Genomic DNA, 21,759 nt, shown 5'->3' on the forward strand with positions numbered 1-21,759 from the left:
TCAGCGCTGTCATTACCATCGACCTCCCCAATTCTCAAGAAGGGAAAGAGGGAGAAAATTCAGAGATTAATAAACTGAAGTCTGTGTTTTCCTCTTAGAGGAAATGTTGAAAAGATGCTTTATTCTCTCTCCCCTATGTACACACATCTGTACCACAGAACACTGGAATGGTTATGTCATTAAACCTTTAATTACATAAGCTGCTTTCAACAATCATGTACAAAGTGGAGATTTTCCAGAGGTGCTGGAGTTGGCAGGTGGCCACCACAGCTCAGCCCTCACCCCTTCACCAAATGCCCTCTGCCAGCTGAGGGAAAAATTCCTCCCTGCCCCTTTGCCCTACAAAGTCAGCGAGCGATGGCCCCAAGGATATGGCAGCATCAAGCTGTGTAGAGTGGCCAACTGGCAGGATTCACCCAGAGATGAGACTTGAGGATCAACCCAAGTCAGAGAATTGGGTTCCCAAGTGCCTTTAGGCATCCAACTCCCGGGCCTTTGGGTCCATGATGAAGGGAGACCTCCAGCTGCCCAAGCCTCTTACTCATACTCAGGTCAGGCAGGGAGGGCCTGAGGCAAGGCAACTCCAGTCCACCTCCTTTCCGCCAGGAGATCTAGCTGCAGAGCTGGCAGTGAGGTGCCTACTCCTGTTGATTTCATTCCCATTTCCACACGCCCATCTGTGAGTCATCCACACATGTCCTTATTCCCACACAGTCCCCAGGGCTTTGGGGGGCAAGGGGCTCACAGTTTACAGGTAGCCTGAGCCACTTTGGAGCTGGTTCTTCTGTTCAGGGCTTGACAGATAAAGGCCCCAGCTTCCAGGAGCTTCTGGAGGTTCACACCCTTTGAGAAACAAGTTAGAGGATGCAGTAAGTCACGACATGCCCTCAACACCCAGGGAAACATCAGACTGGACAGAAAACTGTGTAAGGGTGAAGACAACCAGGCCCTTGTTCCTCTGACGACGGAATACCAGTTGCCTGTGAGGTGGTGTCCTCGTGGCATGTGGGGTTCTCCAACTCCAGAGTCTAGCACAGGCCTGGCCCACCGTGGTCAAACACTGAATACTGAAGTAAGGACCGTGAGGCAGAGAGAAACAGGAGTAAAAACACCAACTAAGGGCTTCCCTGGTGGCACAGTGGATAAAAATCTGCCTGCCAGTGCAGGGGACACAGGTTCGATCCCTGGTCTGGAAGATCCCACGTGCCACGGAGCAACTAAGCCTGTGTGCCACAGCTACTGAGGCTGCGCTCTAGAGCCCGTGCTCCGCTACAAGAGAAGCCACCACAATGAGAAGCCCACGCACTGCAACGAAGAGTAGCCTCCGCTCTCCACAACTAGAGAAACCCTGCAACGTAACCCAACGCAGCCAAAAATAAATAAGTGAAAAATTAAAAAAAAAAAAAAAAAAAAAAACCTAAAAGGGCCACACTGAAAACCTCTTGATAACAATAGCTATTTACTGATGCGTACTATCTGCTTAGCTCTGGGCCAAGCATTCCACATTTTCTTATCCTCATAATGACTCTGTGAGATAGGTGCTGTTATTCCCATTTCCTAGGCCCAGAGCTGTGAAGTAATCTGTCAGGTCACACAGCCTGTGAGTGACAGGACTAGGTTTTAAACCCAGTTCTGTCTAATCCAAAAGCACAGATGCTACACTGCTTCCAACCCACACTGAGGGCCCTTACTGACTCCGGCAGAGCCCTGGGGGGCTAATTCTACTGCCCTCATTTTTCAGAGAACAAAACAAAGGTCCAGAGGAAACCGACTCGCTTCAGGTCATGGCTTTACCCTTTCAGGGCTCTTTCCCTACACCCCCCCGTGCCCCCTCAGACTGAACCGTCAGACTCACACTGAGGGCCTGCCTCCTCGTGGCCTCCATCTGCCACGCTCTGTTATCCCAAAACATATGACAGAACGGCCCTAATCCCTTGGCACCCTTCTCTTAACTGCACCAGCACCACCACAAAAACCCTGAACAAACCCAGCAGCTTCTGTCCTCCGGCTTCAGGCAGAGCTCTGGTCAGTTCAGGGCTGCCGCCACCGGGAGGCAGGTGACATTACCGTGTGAACGCCCAAGCCGGCCAGCATGTAGACCAGGTCCTCGGTGGCCAAGTTTCCCGATGCTCCGTGTGCATAGGGACAGCCTCCGAGTCCCGCCACAGAAGAGTCCACGACACTCACTCCCATCTGCAAACAAGGATGGTGAAACGTGGCTGTCACCGCGGGGACCAGAGCCCACAAAGCTGGTTCTTGTAAACCTACCATCTGCTGCCTGAAATTCTTTGGCTTATGATTCTGTCGACGTGAAAATCCCACTGAAAGAAACTGTTCCTCTTTTTAGTTCCTAAAACAGTGTGAGTCTTTTATGCTACACTGTTTCCTCTGCCAGGAATATCCACCCTCCTTCCTTTCATGGTCAACTCCTCACCTTCTCCTTCTCAGCCTAAGAGCCACCTCCTCAGAGGGGCCCTTCCCGATCACCGACCTAAACTAACCCTCTCCCACTGTTGAGGTTTCAGACCCCTGTTGCTTACTGTGCTCACTCACCCCCGCCCCCACTCCCTCACCCCACATCAAGCCTCTAACCCCACAGGGGCCTATCCCATTTCTCTAGGTCAGTCGCCCCACTTTCCTAATATGACTGTTCCATTTTCTCCTCTCTCCTTAAACCTCAACTCTGAGAAAACAGACCCAGAAGGTAATACAATCATCTGGCTTAAAGACATGAGCCTCAAGGAGGTAACATGAGAACTAGAAAGAGGGGGAAAAATAAGGTGGCCCCGGATTGCTCTAGCTAACCTGAAGACAACCGGCTGGACCCAGACTATCACTACAGCAAGGCAGCCTGTGGTCAGACACTCGGAAATTTCCATCTAAGGGGCTGCTGGGCCATGGGACCCTCGTTCTGGGCCAGCCCGCAAGAAGCAAGCCTCAAAAGAAACCCAATCTGAGCTCTTAGTCCAATCTTTGGGGAACAGCGTTAAAGGTTCTCCCTCTGAGTGACCTCTGCCTCCCTCCCTACTTCCTGCCCGCTCTCGCTACACACGGGCACACGCGCGCGCACTCACAGCCCTGTGTGCTAGGGCGGGGCCGGGGCACCTGAGTCCTCCCTGACCCCACCTTAGTCTTACAGCAGTGCTGCCTGGTCACCTTTCCTTCCCTTTTTCAACTGCTTAACTGTTTCGTGTCCTTCAAGCCTCCCCTGGCGAATCCCCCCTGACCTCCCCAGCTGGGACCGGGGCCTTGTGGAGCCCCAGGCTTCCTCCCTGCGTGGCATCTGTCACAGTGCCTTAGGATTATCACCTGAGTCTCGACTGTCTCTCCTAACAGACAGATGCAGGCACTTTCAGGGCAGGGTCACATGTTTGTGTCCGCCATGGCCAGCCGCGGCCTGGCACACAGGTGTGGGCCTTCGCCACAGTGAATGCTTGCTGAGAGAATAAATGAAACATAGCTGTCCTGCCACCATACCCTTCGGGAGGATGGACACGTGCCTCTACTCTGGGACATGCCCTGATTACCTGCAGGGCCATCAAGGTGTTGGCCAGGGCCTGGCCATAGGTGTCATGGCAGTGGACAGCCAGGGCAGCCACTGGCACCTCATGCATGACAGCGGACAGCATATCCTTCATGGTCCCAGGGGTGCCCACGCCAATGGTGTCTCCCAGAGAGATCTCATAGCAGCCCACTGAGTACATCTTCTTGGCAACCTGGGGAAACAAGCAGGCGCTGGGAGGACCCCAGATTCCTCAAGCCAGGGGTCCTTACCCTACGCAGAACACCTCCACGTGTGAGACACTAAATTCCTATCAGACCACAGACTCCTTACAACTTTATGAGTGGGAATGACGATCCTCCTTCTACTTGTCAGGAGACTGGGACGTAAGGAGCAGAGCTGGCCACTGGGTGCGGGCCCTGGGGCCCCAACCCCTGTGCTTTCCTCCCGTGCGTGCCTCAAACTCCATCCAGTCCTCCACTTAACCACCTTCACACACTGTGTCAGACCCAGGGACCAGAATCAGTAGAACTGATTCCTTTCGCGTAGCTCTATCCTTGGTAGGAAGATGTGTGAAATCATGGGTCTGGGGTGCTAGTTATATATTTTTAAGAGAAGTACATAACTATTAAAATTTTTAGAAGCGCATTTGTCAACCCCTAAAACCACTGCAAAACCAGAGCAGTATATGCCCCACCTGAGGAGACGCTGCTCCACACTGCTGTGCTGGAGAAGCGGGGGGAAGGCGGAGGTGGGGTCAGGAATGTGGTGATACTCAACGGTGGTCTGATGGATAAAGAAATCGGTGAGCCCCCTCCGCGACTGCCCATGTGGGCAGAATGACAAGGAGCCATGGCAGCCAGGGGGCGGCAGCGGGTGTAGCAGAAGCGGCAGGCTCGGGAGTGACGTGATGCTGAAGTAAAACCCCAGTTCCGCTGCTCACTAGCTATGGGACCTTGGCAACGGACCTAACTTTCCTGAGCTTCAGCTTCTGCTTCTGAAAAACAGTGACGAGCCTTTGCAGGATACAGGGAGGACTGGCGGCAACAGGAGGCTGAGATTCTGGACGACAGCAGCCACTCTCAATAAGCAGTTGCTACTGTTACCAGTGCTCACTTCCGGGTGCTACCTGGTGTGTGGGAAGAGCAAGAGGGCTTTAGAGGTACGCAGGTGGGGGATGAGACCTGGTTTCACCATTTGCAACCTGCATGGCAAGTTAGTCTGTTTCCTCAACTGTAAAATGGAATAACAATAACACCAAATTTGCTGGGTGCTTTTGAGGACAAAATGACATAAGTTCTTGGGCTGTTCACGTTCACTTCCCGCCCTGTGTTATTCTCAGAGGATGTCAATGGCTCTCCAGCCACTACAAGGAACCCCTCTGCAGAGGGTTCTCACTTCACCTCACCTGTCCACTGACCAGACTGGAAACTGAGTCAGGGGCTTTCACCCTGGGGTAGAGGGCAGGGGCTTCGGAGACTCCATGCCAGGCTAGGAGGTGGCCCTCCAGGGGTGAGCACAGGGCTGTGCTCTCAGAGGGGCTTAATGAAGGAGCTGGGCAAAGAAATGAAATCCGTGACCCACCATGAAAGTGTGGCGACAGCAACCTACGCACTCAGGGGCAGGCACGGGAGCCAAAGCTCACGAAATCCGCCCCCCCACACACACCTCAGCTACTTTAGCCGGCGAGATCTTCCCTTCGTAGGGGCACCCGAGCACACAGGAGACGTACCTGTGGGAAAACAGGGAGGATTGGTGTCAGTGCCCCCGGGCTCTTTGGCCAGCAGAGCTGGGGCAGGGTGGCTGCTTGACACACATCCCTGGTTAGCCTGCACCCAAACCTGAAGCCAGGCGGGAGGCCAAGGGCCTGGCTGAGAGGCTAACTCAATGCCGGCGAGCGGGCGAAGGCAGTGCTGCTCAGTGCCAGGAGCGGTCAGTGCAGCGCCACAGCAGGGAGGGCAGGAAACTAACAGGCCTGTAGTTCAGGAAGCAGGCGACACACAGAAAGGCAGCCAGAGACCAACCAAAGGGGAGAAGAAGCTAAAGAGGGCACTATGGGCAGCCAGCGGAGCCGCACGGAGTGGGGCCACGCTCGGGAGAGGACTAAGGACGGGTGAAAGCAAAGCGGGAACGAAAAAGCTGGGCCAGCCGAGGGCCAAGGGACCGGCTGCTCCGGCTGAGTGGCCAGAGGGTTCAAACACTCATTTATTCAACTGATATATACCGAGCTGCCCACAGTGTGCCAGGCACTGGGGAAGCGCAGTGAGCAAGACTGAAAAGATCCCCACCGCCACAGAGCTTAAGGTTTCAGGTAGGCAGACAGCGATAAAAGAGTGATCTAGGGCTTCCCTGGTGGCGCAGTGGTTGGGAGTCCGCCTGCCGATGCAGGGGACACGGGTTCGTGCCCCGGTCCAGGAAGATCCCACATGCCCCAGAGCGGCTGGGCCCGTGAGCCATGGCCGCTGAGCCTGCGCGTCTGGAGCCTGTGCTCCGCAACGGGAGAGGCCGCAGCGGTGAGAGGCCCGCGTACAGCAAGCAAACAAACAAACAAAATGTCTAATAAGGGAAGGACATAATCTCAAAAAGTGACGTGCTATGAAGGAAAGATAAGGGAAGTGTGACAGGAGCAACCAGAGGAGGCCAACAACAGTAGGATGGCCCAGAAGACCTCTGTGAGGACGCGAAGCTGGAGCTGAGATGGGAGGAGAGCCATGTTCCGGGCAGAGAGAAGAACCAGCGTAGGGTCCCTGAGACCGAAGAGTAGGTGTGTTCAAGACACAGAACAAAGGACAAAACAGCTGAGGTACGGGCAGCAAGGGGCAAAGAAGTACAACATGAGGTTGGAGAGGAGGCCACCGGCTTGATCTTGGGTCTTGCGAGTTACGGTGAGGAGTCTGGATCTTGGGTGTAGCCAGCTTCTATGTCCACCCACCCCATTCAGGCTGAGGCTCCATTAAAACCTTTTAGAGTCTTACAAAGTACTCTGCGTATTATGAGGCATAATAAATGTCCGCTGGATAAATACATCTCAGACTCAAACATCTCAGTGTATTTTTTCATCTTAATCCTTCTTCTTACTCTCCAATCACTGCTGAGCACAGAAAAGCTAAAGAAATACTGAGGAAAGAGCACAGGCTTGGGAGTCAGGAAGACCTGACATGCCCTTGCTTCCCCATCCATCTATCCGCCCGTCGGTTCCTGAGCACCTACTATGTGCTAGGCCCAGAGCTGGGAGAGGGAGTACAGCAGGGACTGAGGTGGGCTCTGCCCTCACGGAGAGCAGAGTCTAGTGGGCGATGGGAGGCAGAGGAGAATTTAACAAGCAGGTAAGTGCTTTGTTAGAGGATGTTCAGGGGACTCTGGGAGCCCAGAGGAGGGACACCAACTCCACCTAAGGGAAGAGAAAGCTTCGTGGAGAAACTGGCATCCATGAGAGGACCTGAAGATGAGCAGGAGTTAGCCCTGACAAGTAGGATGTAGAAGGAAGAGTGTCCTGAGTCTACAGAAAGCACGTGCAAAGGCCCAGAGGCAGGAGAGAACTGGGCCATGTGACAAATGGGAAGACAGTCCAGCTGGCCGGACTGCGGTGTGCTGAGGAAGCAGGGCCAGAAGAGGGATGTGAGCTGCAGAGAGTGACAGGGGCTGAAAAATGCAGGGGCTTGTAAACCACGTCGAAAAGCCTGGAGTTGAGTCACTCCCAGGTTTTTAACCAGGGAGTGATGTGATCAGATGTGTATTCCTGAAACAGCGTTCTGGCTGCAGTTTGCTGTGTGACCTTACAGCAGACTCTTCATCCTTCCTGAGCCTCAATTTTGTCATCTGGAAGTGGGGACAGAGGCCTCCTTGCTGGGCGATTGTGACGCTACAATTAGATAATACATGGACAACGCCTGTCACTACTGCTATTAAAGACGTGACGTCGGAGACGTCTTAGAGGCCAAGGGGATTCCTCAGGGATGTGTGAAGAGTTGGTGGTGGAGCCAGGATTAAACTGACCTCCACAAACCCTGTTTAGTGTCTGTCCTGCTAGATTCCTCTGGTGAACTGACCCAAAAATCAGGTTTGGAGAAAGCACTTGCCAGGATTTCTTCTGACCAAATTTACTTGGGAAAAGATGTCTGGGTGTGGAGCTTGGGCTGCCTGCACCCAGGATAAGGAGTCTGTGAGGCATGGTCACTGGAGTTAGAGCCTGGCCCTATTCCAGAATGGTACTGAGGAAATAAAGAGAGGCAGCACCAATGTGGTCAGACTCACCCCCGCACAGGGATACTGGCTGCCCGAGCTGCCTTCAAGATTTCGTCAAACCGCTGCACGCTCTCATCTATGGAGCAGTTGATGTTCTTCTTGCTGAAGAGCTCGGAGGCAGCTCCAAAGACAGCCACTTCCTTGGCTCCGGCAGCAACCTGCCAACGGCCAGGTGAATTCCTTTCAGCATTTTTCTCTTCAAGGAATACCCACACAGAGTGGCAAAAACCTTTGTCTAATGGTGAATTTTATGATATATGAATATTATAAGTTGATTTGTGTCCTTCCCAAAGACATGTTGAAATGCTGACCCCCAGTACCTCAGAACATGACCTTGTTTGGCAATAGGGTCATTGTAGATGTAATAGCTAAGATGAAGTCACATTAGTCCCTCTTCCCTTATACGATTGCGCCCATGTGAAGACAGACACAGAGGAAAGGCCAGCGAGGGGGAAGCAGATACTGGAGTGACGCACCTAAAAGCGGAGGAACACTGAGGATTGCCAATCATCACCAGAAACTAGGAGAGAGGCGTGGAAAGATTCTCTCTCAGAGACCTCAGAGGAACCAACCTGGGCTTCCCTGGTGGCGCAGTGGTTAAGAATACACCTGCCAACGCAGGGGACATGGGTTCGAGCCCTGGTCCGGGAAGATCCCACATGCCGCGGAGCAACTAAGCCCGTGAGCCACAACTACTGAACCTGCACTTTAGAGCCCCCGAGCCACAACTACTGAGCCCACACACCTAGAGCCCGTGAGCCAAAACTACTGAGCCCGCATGCCTAGAGCCCATGGTCTGCAACAAGAGAAGCCATCATAATGAGAAGCCTGCGCACCAGAACGGAGAGTAGCCCCTGCTCGCTGCAACTAGAGAAAGCCCACGCACAGCAACAAAGACCCAACGCAACCAAAAATAAATACATAAATAAATTAAAAAAAAAAAAGAAGGAACCAACCCTACTGACACCTTGATTTATGACTTCTAGCCTCCAGAACTGTGAGAGAATACACTTCTATTGTTTTAAGCCACCTAGATTTTTCATATTTTATAATGGCAGCCCTAGGAAATTAATACAGTGAGTTATATCTCAATAAAAAAGAAGCCTTGGCCTTCCCCAAGGACCAACACTGCTGCTGCCGTCACCACCCTGGAAGTCACTCTTTTTTTTTTTTTGCGGTACGCGGGCCTCTCACTGTTGTGGCCTCTCCCGTTGCGGAGCACAGGCTCCGGACGTGCAGGCTCAGCGGCCATGGCTCACGGGCCCAGCCGCTCCGCGGCATGTGGGATCATCCCGGACCGGGGCACGAACCCGTGTCCCCTGCATCGGCAGGCAGACTCTCAACCACTGCGCCACCAGGGAAGCCCTGGAAGTCACTCTTAAAAGAAGCTTTTTGCCTAAATTCAGAATCAACATCTCCGATGACGTTCTCATGTAAAATTATAAGAAAGTTGACAGATACTAGCAACCACCTTTAACTCTTGTGGAGAGCTCGATCACCTTTTTTTAAAGAGGAGATGGGCAACAACAACAAGAGCTAACGTTTATTAAGCACTTATCTTCTACCAGGCTCTTACTAAGCAACTCATGTGCATCCTATCTTCTGAAATCCTCACAATGTTAGGTACCATCATTAACCTTATTTTATAGGCAGAACCTGAGGCTCAGAGAGGTTTAGCAGCTTGTCAAGATCAGAGAGCTGGGAGTGGCAGTGCCAGGACTGCCCCCAGGTCTGTCTGACGGTGCCCATCACTGCTGGAGACAAGTCATTCAGACAGACATCCTGGGACAGGGACTGAGCCCAGGGACAAGACAGAGGCCAATGCCATCAATCTCATTTCAGGGGCCCCCACCAAAAACAGGTCTCTTACCGCTGCCTGGAAGCCTTTGAAATTTGGGGTCAGCACTGGGTAGCTGATGCCGGGAAATTTCTGGATGCCCTTCATGACTTCAGCGTGGTCAGCCATCTGAGAGCCAAAGGAGACACTGCCAAGTCACCGCCAAGGGCAGGCAGAGTTCAGGTAGAGAAAAACGTTTTAGCACAAAATCTCTGTTCTCCAGGACCCTTGCAGAATGAGTCCTCTCGCAGAGCTGAGTCTCCCCAACGCTCTTACTATTTGTTTGACTGCTCACGAGCGAGAAGGCTCCTTGGCATGGGTGAGATCCCCAGTCTCTCCACACGGCTGACACTGTCCACTCTACATAAGGAGCAACTGCAGCAATGGTACTTGTAGCCGTTTGCTGAGAACGTGCTCCGAGCCGGGCACCGTGCTCAGTGCCATCTAACTCAGTCGGAACAGGATCTTTCTTCCCACTTGACTATCTCTGTGAAGCAGGAGTCGCCAGTCTTTCCCCTTCACAAACGCAGAAGCCACATCTCTAGACAGGCCTAGAGGTTCTAGACTTCTTAGAGCCAGAAGAGACCTGAGAGGTCATCTTGAAGCTGGAGAGCGGAAGGCCTCACCAAGCTCACCACGCAAGTCGGGGCAGGGCCAAGACTGAATCCAAGCCGCCTCCCTCCCGGGGCATGCTCTTTTGCTGTACATGCTACTATGAAGCACGGAGAGCTCTCAAAGCCAGAGACCTGGAAACCTACGTTCCCGACTTCTACTGACTGCCGGGGCAAGTGCAAAACTTTACATCCCTCTCATCTGAGACATGCCTGAGGGCTGGGGCTCACCTGGGGAACCCATTTGGGAGACACAAAGCTGGTGGCTTCTATAACAGGGAGTCCTGCTTCGGAAAGCATGTCTATCAGTTTGATTTTCATTGGAGTAGGTACAATATTCTGTAATGCAGAGAAAAACCAGAAAAGACAGGTTGGCAAAGTCAGTCATAAAATGGTCTCAGAATGCAGCCTGTTAGTTCAAAGCTTTTACTACAGCAAGCACTTCACTATCTCAACTTTCAAACACTAACATGAGTTCACATGTAATCCTGGCCAACAGGTGCAGAACAAGGCTTGTCTTCGAATTCTACAGATAGCATTTTGCAGTGGAAGCAGTTTCTCACTTGAAAATGAGTTAATACTGACATGGAGACAATATTTTCCTGTCATATAGACTTTTAAACTAAATTTTTGTTGCTTTATGACTCCATCATAAACAAAGTGCCATGGCCTGAAAGGGCAGAGATGACTAACCTTCTGGGTCCTATGAGATGTGGCCTCCAAAGGGTCACAGCCTCCCCCTTCTGTCTCTCAGCTGGCACAGGATCTCATCCTCACATGATCAGCCTACTGCTTCTCTGTCCCTCACCATGTCTAGCTGCTCACCAGACTCTGTGGACTCCTATCTCCAAATCTACCATCATTATCCCATGTATGTTACGGCATGGTCACAGTCACTCTACCAATTCCTCCCACACAGGAATCCTTCTAAAACACAGTCTCCATTATCTCACTCTCCTGCTCAAAAGCCTTCCATGGCTCCCTAGTACTTACAGGATTAGGTCAAAAATCCTAAAAACTCCAAGTCCTTCTCGCCAGGCCCTTCCACCCCCAATTTCTCTCCCACTGCTTTAATTTAATCTATTCCACAAGTAATTTTTGAGAGCCTTCTATGTTCCAAGGATTGTGCTAGGAGTTACAGATACAGCGGTGAGCAGAACAGACATGATCCTGTCCTCAGAGAGTTTACAGCTTATTGTTTCCAACCAACACTCACTATTAAAGGTAGGCTGATCATGCTTTAAAAAAAATTTTTTTTAAGAGGTTTTCTTATTGAAAAAATAATTAATACATGATTATTTCAGAAAAACATGCCAAAAACAAAAGAAAACCACCCTTAAAACCTCCCAGAGATAACACTCTTAATACCCTGATAGGTAACTTTCTAGATCTGTACAGTCCAGTACATTAGACATGAGCCATACGTGGCTATTTAAATTTTAATTAATTAAAATTACATAAAAAAATTCAATTCCCCAGCCACACTAGTCACATTTCAAGTGCTCAACAGCTACACGTGTCTAGTGGCTACTGTACGGGACAGCTCAAGCCTAGAACACTTCTGTCTTCACAGGAAGTTCTACTGGACAGCACTGTTCTATGATCCTTTTCTAGGCAGATGCTCCCACACATATATAAACTTTTTTGTTTCTTACACACAAAGTATAAGATTAAATATATAGAGAGAGAGACACTATCTTATGATCTGATTACATCTTAATATACTCCTATATTATTAACGGCTTCACAATATTCCATTTTATGAAGTCATTAATGGATTTGAGTTCTCTTTCCTCCTACTGAACATTTAGGTTGTTTCCAACTGTTCTGCTGTTACAACAGGGTTTTAAGGAACATCCGCAAGGCTAAATCTTTGCATGTGACTTTCATGGCTTCCTTTGGACAAATCCCCTTATGTGCAATTGCTGGATCAAAGGCACGCCCTCACCTTCCCTCTGCACTCCTGCAGCACTTACCGTCCGCCCCCACCCCCACCCCCACAGGGCCTTAAGGTGGACCCGGGGTTACAACACTTGTGGCTGAACTGTCACAGGTGCCTGCCTGGCCTCCCCGACCCGGCTCTACGTTGGGTATAGTTCTGCACCCCCCACGTGGAACTCTCGAAGCCTGCAAAAACTTTTTTGGTTGATTTCCATCCTTACCTTTTCATTTTGTAGTCCGTCTCGGGGACCAACCTCCACAATTTTCACTTGCTTTGGGAAAGTACCCACAGATGAGGTGCTAACCTTCGGTTTAAAAGAGGAAACAAAAAGTAACAGGAGGAAATTGTCACAATTCTCCAGGGGGGCAAATCTTAAAGAATGTATCCATCTTCACTAATACTGAGACAAGAAGCAATATTTCTCACCCTTTAATTCACATTTGCTCTGTTTTAGAATCAAGAACAACAAAAAAAATTCACTTAGAAACAGGAATAGAATAAGACAGCAGTCCCCAACCTTGTTGGCACCAGGGAATGGTTTCGTGGAAGACAATTTTTCCACAGACTGTGTGTGTGGGGGAGGGGATGGTTTCGGGACGATTCAAGCACATTACATTTATTTCTATTATTACATTGTAATATATACTGAAATAATTATGCAACTCATCGTAATGCAGAATCAGTGGGATCCCTGAGCTTGTTTTCCTGCAACTAGGTGGTCCCATCTGGGGGCGATGGGAGACAGTGACACTTGAAGTGTGTGGCTTATGTCCAGTCTACTCCATAAGATGCAGTTTGTCACTTGCCACTCACCGATAGGGTTTTGATATGAGTCTGCAAGCAACTGATTTATTATGGTCTCTGTGCAGTCAAACCTCTCTGCTAATGATAATCTGTATTTGCAGCTGCTCCCCAGCGCTAGCATCACCGCCTCAGCTCCACATCAGATCATCAGGCATTAGATTCTCACAAGGAGCGAGCAACCTAGATCCCTCGCATGTGTAGTTCACAGTAGGGCTCGCGCTCCTGTAAGAATCTAATGCCGCCGCTGATCTGACGGGAGGCGGAGCTCAGGCGGTAATGGGAGTGATTCGCAGCGGCGGATGAAGCTTCGCTCACTTGCCCACCGCTCACCTCCTGCTGTGCGGCCTGGTTCCTAACAGGCCACAGACCGATGCTGGTCCATGGCCCGAGGGTTGGGGACCTCTGGAGTAAGTGATTCATGCTCCCAGTACAGGGCCATTTCCAACTCTCCTTTAGTCCAGACCCATTTCCAACCACCTGACAGTTGAGTATTTAGGTTTTTATTTTTTTTAATTATTTAAAAAAAATATTTATTTAGTTGGTTGCGCTGGGTCTTAGTTGTGGCTCATCGGCTCCTTAGTTACGGCATATGGGCTCCTTAGTTGCGGCATGCATGTGGGATCTAGCTCCCTGACCAAGGATCGAACCCGGGCCACCCTGTATTGGGAGTGTGGCGTCTTAACCACTGCACCACCAGGGAAGTCCCTAGGCTTTTTTAAACAAACCCATTTGTGCTCTCAAACACAGATGTCCCTAAACAGAACTTTAATTACTCCTAAAGCCCAGTCCGACTTGAGTCTTCCTATCTCAGTAAGAAGCATCACATACACCCTGTTGCCTAAGCCAGAAACCTGACTCATTCCTTTCCCACTCACCATGGCCTATAAGATTCTTATCATCTGACTCCTGCCAATCTCCGAGAACTCATTACTGGTTCCTACTGTTCTGCACTTACCCCTCAGATGGGTCACTATACTCCAGACCCACCAGCCTCTCTCCCATAGCAGGGCCTCAGGGCTTACAGTTCCTCTGCCCAGGATGCTCTTCACCTGGCCCTTCCCACATCTGGCTCCCTCTCATCTTTCAGTCATAGATAGGCCCCTCTGACTACCCTTTGTAAAGCTACCAATCCCCTCACCCTCATTATTTTCTATTTCAGGACTATAATTACTTCCTCGAGAGCACTGCAAATAATGCCTGCTCAATGATTCCTCCAGTAGAATGTATGATCTATGAGCGACTTTGTCGTAACCTCCACTTTCTCTCACGTTTGACACTGTGCTTGGCACAAAGGAGGCACTCATTAAATAGTTATTAAAACAACAAATAAATGCATGAAGGGCATACCTGCCCCAGAGGAGGGCAATTACTGAGTGTGGTGAGAAGCAGTCTTGGACTTTGTGGGGTTGTGGGGATGGACGGGGCTCTGTTCTCTTGTAATAGGCTGGGTGATGACAAGGAGAGTGAGTCTGAGAGGAGATAAAACCTTCAGCAGTTGAAGACATTAAAAAAAGGCCCCGAGTCTCCTCTGTGTAAAGTCTGTCCTATATAAAGTCCTCTATAGGAAATCTCCCCCTCCCCACCACCACCGAGTAATACAAGGCTTTTTTCCCCTCTTTCCTCTATTCTTCTTAGTACTACTTAATACTGTTTAAATTAATTACATTTTACCAGATTTGCTCTGGATAAACATATTGCAATGGGGCAAGGGGAGAGGGGTACTCAGAATCTGACAAGGATCCCAAATTCCTGAAACCCTTAAGGAAGGAAATATTCCCAGCTATGAATCAGCTGGAACTTAAACAACTCACCTGAATTGGCTTTGGTTTTAGCCAGTAAAGCTTCCTAGAGACTAAGGTGATGAGCCACTGAATTTTAGGATGTCAATAGGCTAGGTTGGAAGGTCCCTGCAAGTTGAATATCCCTCCAAAAGGTATGTTCAGCCTCTGCTGGTACACTACCCTAAAAGGATCGCACTGGAATGTAAGCTCCATGAGGCAGGGACTTTGTTTTATTCATTGTTATGTTTCCAAGGCCTTGCTACCTAATATGGGCTCAATAAATAACCAGTGAATGTTGTTGAAAGAATGTAAAACCTGTTTCCAAGTTCCTTTTGTGAGAACAGAATAAACTCAATTCTACTTCCTTCCCCATAACAACTCTTCATACTAACAACAAAGCAAGCATTTACTATTATTGAAGCATTTACTATTTGCCAGGCACTTAAAAGAGCCTTTTACATATTAACCCATACTATCCTCTCAACAACCTTATTAGGTAGGAACAATTATAATCCCCATTTTACTGTGAGAAATCTGAAGTCCAAGGAGATTAAGTAATTTTCCCAAGGTCACATGGTTAGCTAGTCACTGAGCTCATATCTGAACCCAGCAGTGTGGATCTAGAGCCTATGCTCTTAACCCCTAGGCCATGTTGCCTCTGCCACCCTTCGGTCCCCCCGTCTTCTCTCGCCTTGGTTAAACACCCAATTCATTCCCTCTGTAAAGTTCTGCATAGAAATAATCCCCTCTAACCACACAAATCCTGGGTCACAGCCTCCTGAGCTGTGGTACCTTTATCAATAGCTAAAACTGACTAAAGCCCAGTGCTAACTTCCAGACATCAGCACCTCATTTAGTCCCTACATGACAGGAACTATCACTATTCCAATTCCATAGAGGAGGAAACAGCCTCAGAAAACCCCAAATCACACAGGTAGGAAGTGAGGAAGTTTGGATTTAACCGTCTGGTTCTGACATCAAGTCTGTGCAAGCTACCCCATGGAGGGAGGGACTACTACTAGCATTTCATTACACCAGGAATTTTTTCAAATCACATTTGCATCCACCATCTCATTTAATTTTCTTAACTTTTCAAGCTGGACTTACTGGATTTATTTGCAATGAGCAATCGGTGGGGGAAGGTGGTCTAGTAGACACTGAAGTGGTTTTCTGAGAGGCGCCCCTACTGCCAAGGCAGTGTAATTTTTACCAGTTTAAACTCCTCCTAAACTCTAAGGCAACAACTGAGCAATCACTTACTAAGAGCTAGAACAATGTTAAATGCTTTACTTACGTTTTCCTTAATCTCCAAACCAACCGTGAGGTAATGTTTTCTCACGTCATAGTCAAGAAAACCAGGGTTTAGAGACCTGTCACTCAACCGCAAAAGTGGCTTCAGAACCACTGGGACATCTCAGCTCGAGCTTTACCCAACACAATGTATTCAACCCTTTATACAATTAGGTCTCCTACACTTTCCTTCCACTCACTGAGCATGGGCGAGAGATGGAAACACCAGGATCAAACTGGCCCAAAGTACAATTCCAAGGGAATCACAACTGGCCACACGCGATCTAAGTCCTGCTCAGCACGCTGGGATAGCTCGCCAAGCGTCCCCAAATGCAACAAGAGCTGGAAATGGAGACGGACGGAGGGGTATGACCTGGGTTTCTCCACTCGAACTGGCAGGGTAATCATGATTTTCCTTAATGAGGGACTTGGGGAAGTCTGAAGCTCAGTTACAGGGAGACACATGCCAGGGTCACCAGAAAGAGCCTTGGCCAGGGAATGAGGACGCCTGGGATGGCGACCCAGGTCTCCACAACCCGGGCGAGTCGCTCCCCATCTCTGGGCCTCAGTTTCCCCATGCCTCTCAAGGGATTTGGACGAGTCAGAGAGGGTCCAAGATTCCAAAGCCCTCCTAACCCTCCTGGCCTGATGAGCTGTCCGGCTTCGCCTCTCAGAGAGCAGCCGCTATGGGCCAAGCCCCCGACCCTGACCATCACGGTGCCTTCAGGACCGCCCCTGGGTGGGCTGGGGCACTTACAGCCCGGAGGGACGCCGAGCCCACCAGTCTCCACATGAGCGCCTTCTTCACTGTCGCCATCTTCACCCAGCTTCCCCGGCGGCAACCCAGCGGAGCCCCACGTGACCACGACAGTCAGGTGGGCGGGGCCCCGCCTGTGGGGCGGGGCCTCTGGAGCGCCGTGGTGACGCCCTACGCTGGCTCCGTGCCCAGTCTGTCTACGTTTTTATTTCTTCTGGGCAGTGCTTCCCTAGCCGTTGTTTATGCGCGCCCTTTGTGTGCCAGACGAAGTGAGGCGCTAGGACTATAAAGATCAACAAAAATTAACCAAAGTCTCTGACTTAATGGGTTTGTAGTCTGGGAGATGTGGGAAGACAGATATTAACAGTCACACGAATAGTTGTAGAATTACCTTCCGCATTAATAAGATGAAGCATTACTATTCGCCACGCACTGTTCTGAGTTATTTGCATGTATTAACTCATTCATCACGACCTTCAGGACTTAAATGCAGGCAGTCGACTCCAGAGAGAGAAGCATCCTTTGATTGAAGAATGAGTAAAATTTACCCAGGTAAAAAGGATACAAGAAAAACTTTCCCGACAGAGCATAGCATATGCGGAGGACCCGAGGCAAAGAAATTGAATGCCCAGAGCAGTGTTTTTCAAAATGTGTGTTGTTCCGCATTGGTAATAATATCAATTTAGTGCGTACTTTTTCAAAGAAATAGAATAGAAAATATCAGAGTACATTGTATAAGTAGTAAAGCTAAGTACTGTCCTGCTTTACAAAACTTTTGTTTGTTAATGCATAACAAGCTAGGTTGCACTATAAAATAAAATTCTTTCTGTAGGCTGCAATTAGAAATGTTTGAAAACATTGTTTTAGAGAGATGAAAAGAAGGCCACAATGACTGGAGAGCCGGCAGGGAGTTAGAAGGAGTCTTCTTACTAAGATGGGAGAGATTGACAGGGACTGTACCACAGGGCTTTGGAGAACACGTTAATAACAGCTATCCTAATAGCAATGCTTTTGAAGGATTTTAAGCAGGAAGATACGATCAAATTTGCATTTTGTAAGTAGTTACTGTGGTTACTGGGTGGGTGGATATCCAACTAGTAAGTGCACTGACTGGCATTCTCAGGAGAGGCAGAGAAGGCACTATCCCTGTTTTCAAGGGACTCAGATTTTAGCTAGGGAGAGAACAAGACATGATAAGTGTTTTGTTATGCTTCCACAGCACCAAAAATTTTCTCCATCATAACAGAGCACTACTGACAGAATCCTCAAGCCTGCAGCTAGAGGGCTGAACTTGACCCCGAAATACTAGCATGACATTTAAAATAAATATGACATTTGAGACTTGTACCCTGAAAAGTACAAACCATTGCTGAAATTAAAGAAGACATAAGTAAATGAAAAGATATCCATGTTCATGAATTGGAAGATTTAATGTTGTTAGGATGTTAATACTACCCAAAAGTGATCCACGGTTTCACTGCAATCCCTATTTAAATCCCAGTGATGGTTTTGGCAGAAGTAGAAAAAAAAAATCCTACATTTCATAAGGAATCTCAAGGACCTTGAAGAGCCAACATGTTCTTTAAAAAAAAGAACCAAGTTGGGGCTTCCCTGGTGGCGCAGTGGTTGAGAGTCCGCCTGCCGATGCAGGGGACACGGGTTCGTGCCCCGGTCTGGGAAGATCCCAAGTGCCGCGGAGCGGCTGAGCCCCTGAGCCCCTGAGCCCCTGAGCCCCTGAGCCCCTGAGCCCGTGAGCCATGGCCGCTGGGCCTGCGCGTTCGGAGCCTGTGCTCCGCAACGGGAGAGGCCACAACAGTGAGAGGCCCGCGTACCGAAAAAAAAAAAAAATCCAGAAATTAGCCCTTGCATATATGATCAAATAATTTTCAATAAGAATGCCAAGACCATTCAATGGGGAAAGAACAGTCTTTTCAACAAATGGTGCTGGGAAAATTGGATATCCACATGCAAAAGAATGAAGTTGGATCTTTACCTGATGCCACATACAAAAATTAACTCAAAATGGATCAAAGACTTTAACTGGTTGTTCACTGTGGTGCCCACAATACCAGGTACATGGCTGGCACTAAGCAAATATTTACTGTAAGAGTAATACTAGCAAATGTATGAGAGTCGGCCTAGGGTCACCTGCAGTTGGAATCTTATTTTAATTCAAAATGTGAGAAAAAGAACAACTGGAAAACTCCAAGTAAGTAGAATGAAGGCCAAAATAAAAGGTAGAAAATTAAATGATATAGGGAAATGAGTTACAATTGAGAGGGAATCATCCAATTAAAAAAAAAAGAAAACTGGCTTTTTGAGACTAATAAAATTGACAACATTGTATAAGCACATTGATCACACACAAAAAAGCCATGAATAAAACAAGAGGACAGAATTAAAGACACTGCACTGTTTAATATACAAATTTATGGACAATAAATCTGAAAACTTCGTTGAAATGAATTTCCTGGAATATTGTAACTTTAAAAAGTGGTTTGAAAATAAAAGAATCTCCCCACATCCACTAGGATGGCTATAGTCAAAAAGACAGAAAATAAGTGTTGGTGAGGGTGTGGAGAAATTGGAATCTTTATACATGACTATATAAATGGTGACTATAAATGGTGCAGCTGCTGTGGAAAACAGTTCGGTGATTCCTCAAAAAGCTAAACTTAAAATTACCATACGATCCAGCAATTCCACTCCTAGGTATATACCCAAGAAAGCTGAAAAGGAGGAACTCAAAGAAATAACTTATTCATCAATGTTCATAGCAGCATTTCTCATATCCCAAAGGTGTAAACATTTCAGGTGTTCATCAGCTTGTGAATGGATAAACAAGATGTGATATATACGTACGATGGAATATTAGCCTTCAAAAATCCATTTGACCCAGTAATCCCACTCTATATACTCAAGAGAAATAAAAACATATGTCCACAAAAAACTTGTACACGGATGTTCATAGCAGCCTATTCCTAATTAGCTGGAAAGTGTAAGCAACCCAAATGTCCATTAAGTGATGAATAAGTAAATAAAATGTGGTGGTGTGCCCATACAATGGAATATTATTCAGCCATAAAAAGAAATAAAGTACCCATATGTGTTACGACATGCATCGACCTTGAAAAAATTATACTAACTGAAAGAAGGCAGACACAAAAGACCACATATTGTATGCCTCCACTTGTGTAAGGTACCTAGAACGGGCAAATTCACAGAGATAGGAAGTAGATTCGTGGTTAGCTAGGGCTGGGAGGGTGTTGAGGGGAGATGAGAGTGACTGCTAAAAGGTACGGGGTTTCTTTTGGGGATGATAAAAATATTCTAAAATGGATTGTGTCAATGATTGACAACACTGTGAATATACTAAAAGCCACTGAATCGTACATTTTAAATGAGCGAATTGTATAATGTGAATTATATCTCAATAAAGCTGCTTTTTACATGGCAAAAACATAATTAATAAATAAATTGAGGGAAAGTCCCTGAGATGACTGATGGTAGAGTCCATTGGGCCTCAGAGGCCCAGTCCCACCTTTCCACCTGCTCGAGGTTGACTGGCTGGGTCTATGGCCCAAGAAAGTCCCCCCAAGGGCGGTGTCTTGGGCCTGGAAAAGGTCTCCTTAGCTGCACCACACGTCCCCTGGTGGTCACTGTGGCAGGATTGCCTACCTTCAGAAAAGTCTCAGCCCATTAGCAGACTATGGGAGTCACTTTTATCAGTTTTCTAAGATAAGCACAGTGAAAAAATCCTTTGATGGCAGATGGGAGGACATGGACTCCCAAAGTCCCTGGCTGAAAAGTCCAGACATGCCTTGGGCCACAATTTTGTAAGGGGTTCAATCCACTCTTCACTGCAAACTATCCAGTCCTGGCCTGGTAATCCCAGCACTGAATTATTTGAGACATTTGAATTGAAGGCAAACCCAAGGAGTTCAACTTACTCCTCTCCACTGAGATAAATCCTCCATAGTAGACTTACTAAGGATATTTGATATAATCTAGAAAGTTTAAAAGTTGGGGACACACCTTGAGCCTCCATTTTGTAAGGGGGTCCATCCACGTGGTTGCACAGCAAATCATCCTGGCCTGTGACCCTCCACTGAGCTATTCCACTGAAAGAAACAACACACCTCAGATCTCGATTTTGTGAGAAGTCAGATCTACTAATCTCCATTGTAACCATTCTGGAATCTGGAATCCTGTCCTACAGTGTGGATTTACTCCAGACTTTAAGACGCAATCTAGAAGTCTTAGAGTTGGAGACATATTCTGGGACTTGAGTTTGTAAGGAGTTGGATCTCCCTGTCTCCAATGGAACGATCCTGGAATCAAGTCCAACAGCGCGGATATACTGAACACATTGCATGCAGTCCTGAAGACAGAGTTGGGACCATTCTTTGGGATGAAATTTATAAGGATTTGGATCTACTCTTCTCATTAGAATCATCCTGGAATCAAGCCCCGAAGCATTCCAGACGTTCAGTATCTACTGGAAAATTTACGAGTTGAGGACACACCTGGGGCCGTGATTTTGCCAGGAGTTGGATCTATTTGAGGATCCACCCAACAGGATATACTGGGAAACTTCCATACAATCAGGGAGACTGGGGTGCCAAAGCGTCCAAAAGGTCTGAGATGCTGCCTGGAGCCATCTTGTTGCCCCGCCATCTCCTTCCGGTGGGAAATGGCGGTTGGAAACTTAGAGAAGTTGGAACTTCAGCTGTTGAGTCTCTTGCAAAACTTTTGCTAATTTTGTTTTAGGTATTTTATGTCTTTTGTTAAAGTAAATGGAATTGTTTCATCGTTTTCTAGTTTCTGGACTGTAGGTATGCAATTGCTTTTTATTGATGGATCCAAAAACCTGCTAACCTATCTTATTAATTCTAATAACTTTTCTTTTGGCTATGCCCTGAGGCTTGCTGGATCTCAGTTCCCCGACCAGGGATTGAGCCAGGCCCCGGCAGCGAAAGCCCCGAGTCCT

General features: G+C 48.2%; 1 protein-coding gene across 2 annotated transcripts; it reads right to left on the bottom strand.

Moving 5' to 3' along the window:
* Positions 1–171: 171 nt before the first annotated feature.
* HMGCL (3-hydroxy-3-methylglutaryl-CoA lyase) lies at positions 172–16,920 on the bottom strand. 2 transcript variants are annotated; one of them, XM_065876755.1, is made up of 9 exons: positions 16,770–16,920; positions 12,358–12,441; positions 10,427–10,534; positions 9,618–9,713; positions 7,757–7,905; positions 5,171–5,234; positions 3,528–3,716; positions 2,068–2,193; positions 172–843 (listed from the first exon to the last, which is right to left on the bottom strand). In XM_065876755.1, exons 1-9 carry the CDS (start codon positions 16,827–16,829, stop codon positions 742–744), a joined length of 978 nt encoding a protein of 325 aa, XP_065732827.1. In that variant the 5' UTR covers positions 16,830–16,920; the 3' UTR covers positions 172–741. The 2 variants fall into 2 exon arrangements, with proteins under 2 accessions (XP_065732827.1, XP_065732835.1); XM_065876763.1 differs by lacking the exons at positions 5,171–5,234; positions 7,757–7,905 and having other exon boundaries at positions 688–843; positions 16,770–16,829.
* Between the last annotated feature and the right edge of the window lie 4,839 nt (positions 16,921–21,759).

The sequence above is a fragment of the Phocoena phocoena genome, chromosome 1, assembly GCF_963924675.1.
Source record: "Phocoena phocoena chromosome 1, mPhoPho1.1, whole genome shotgun sequence".
In the NCBI taxonomy this organism is placed as follows: Eukaryota; Metazoa; Chordata; class Mammalia; order Artiodactyla; family Phocoenidae; genus Phocoena; species Phocoena phocoena.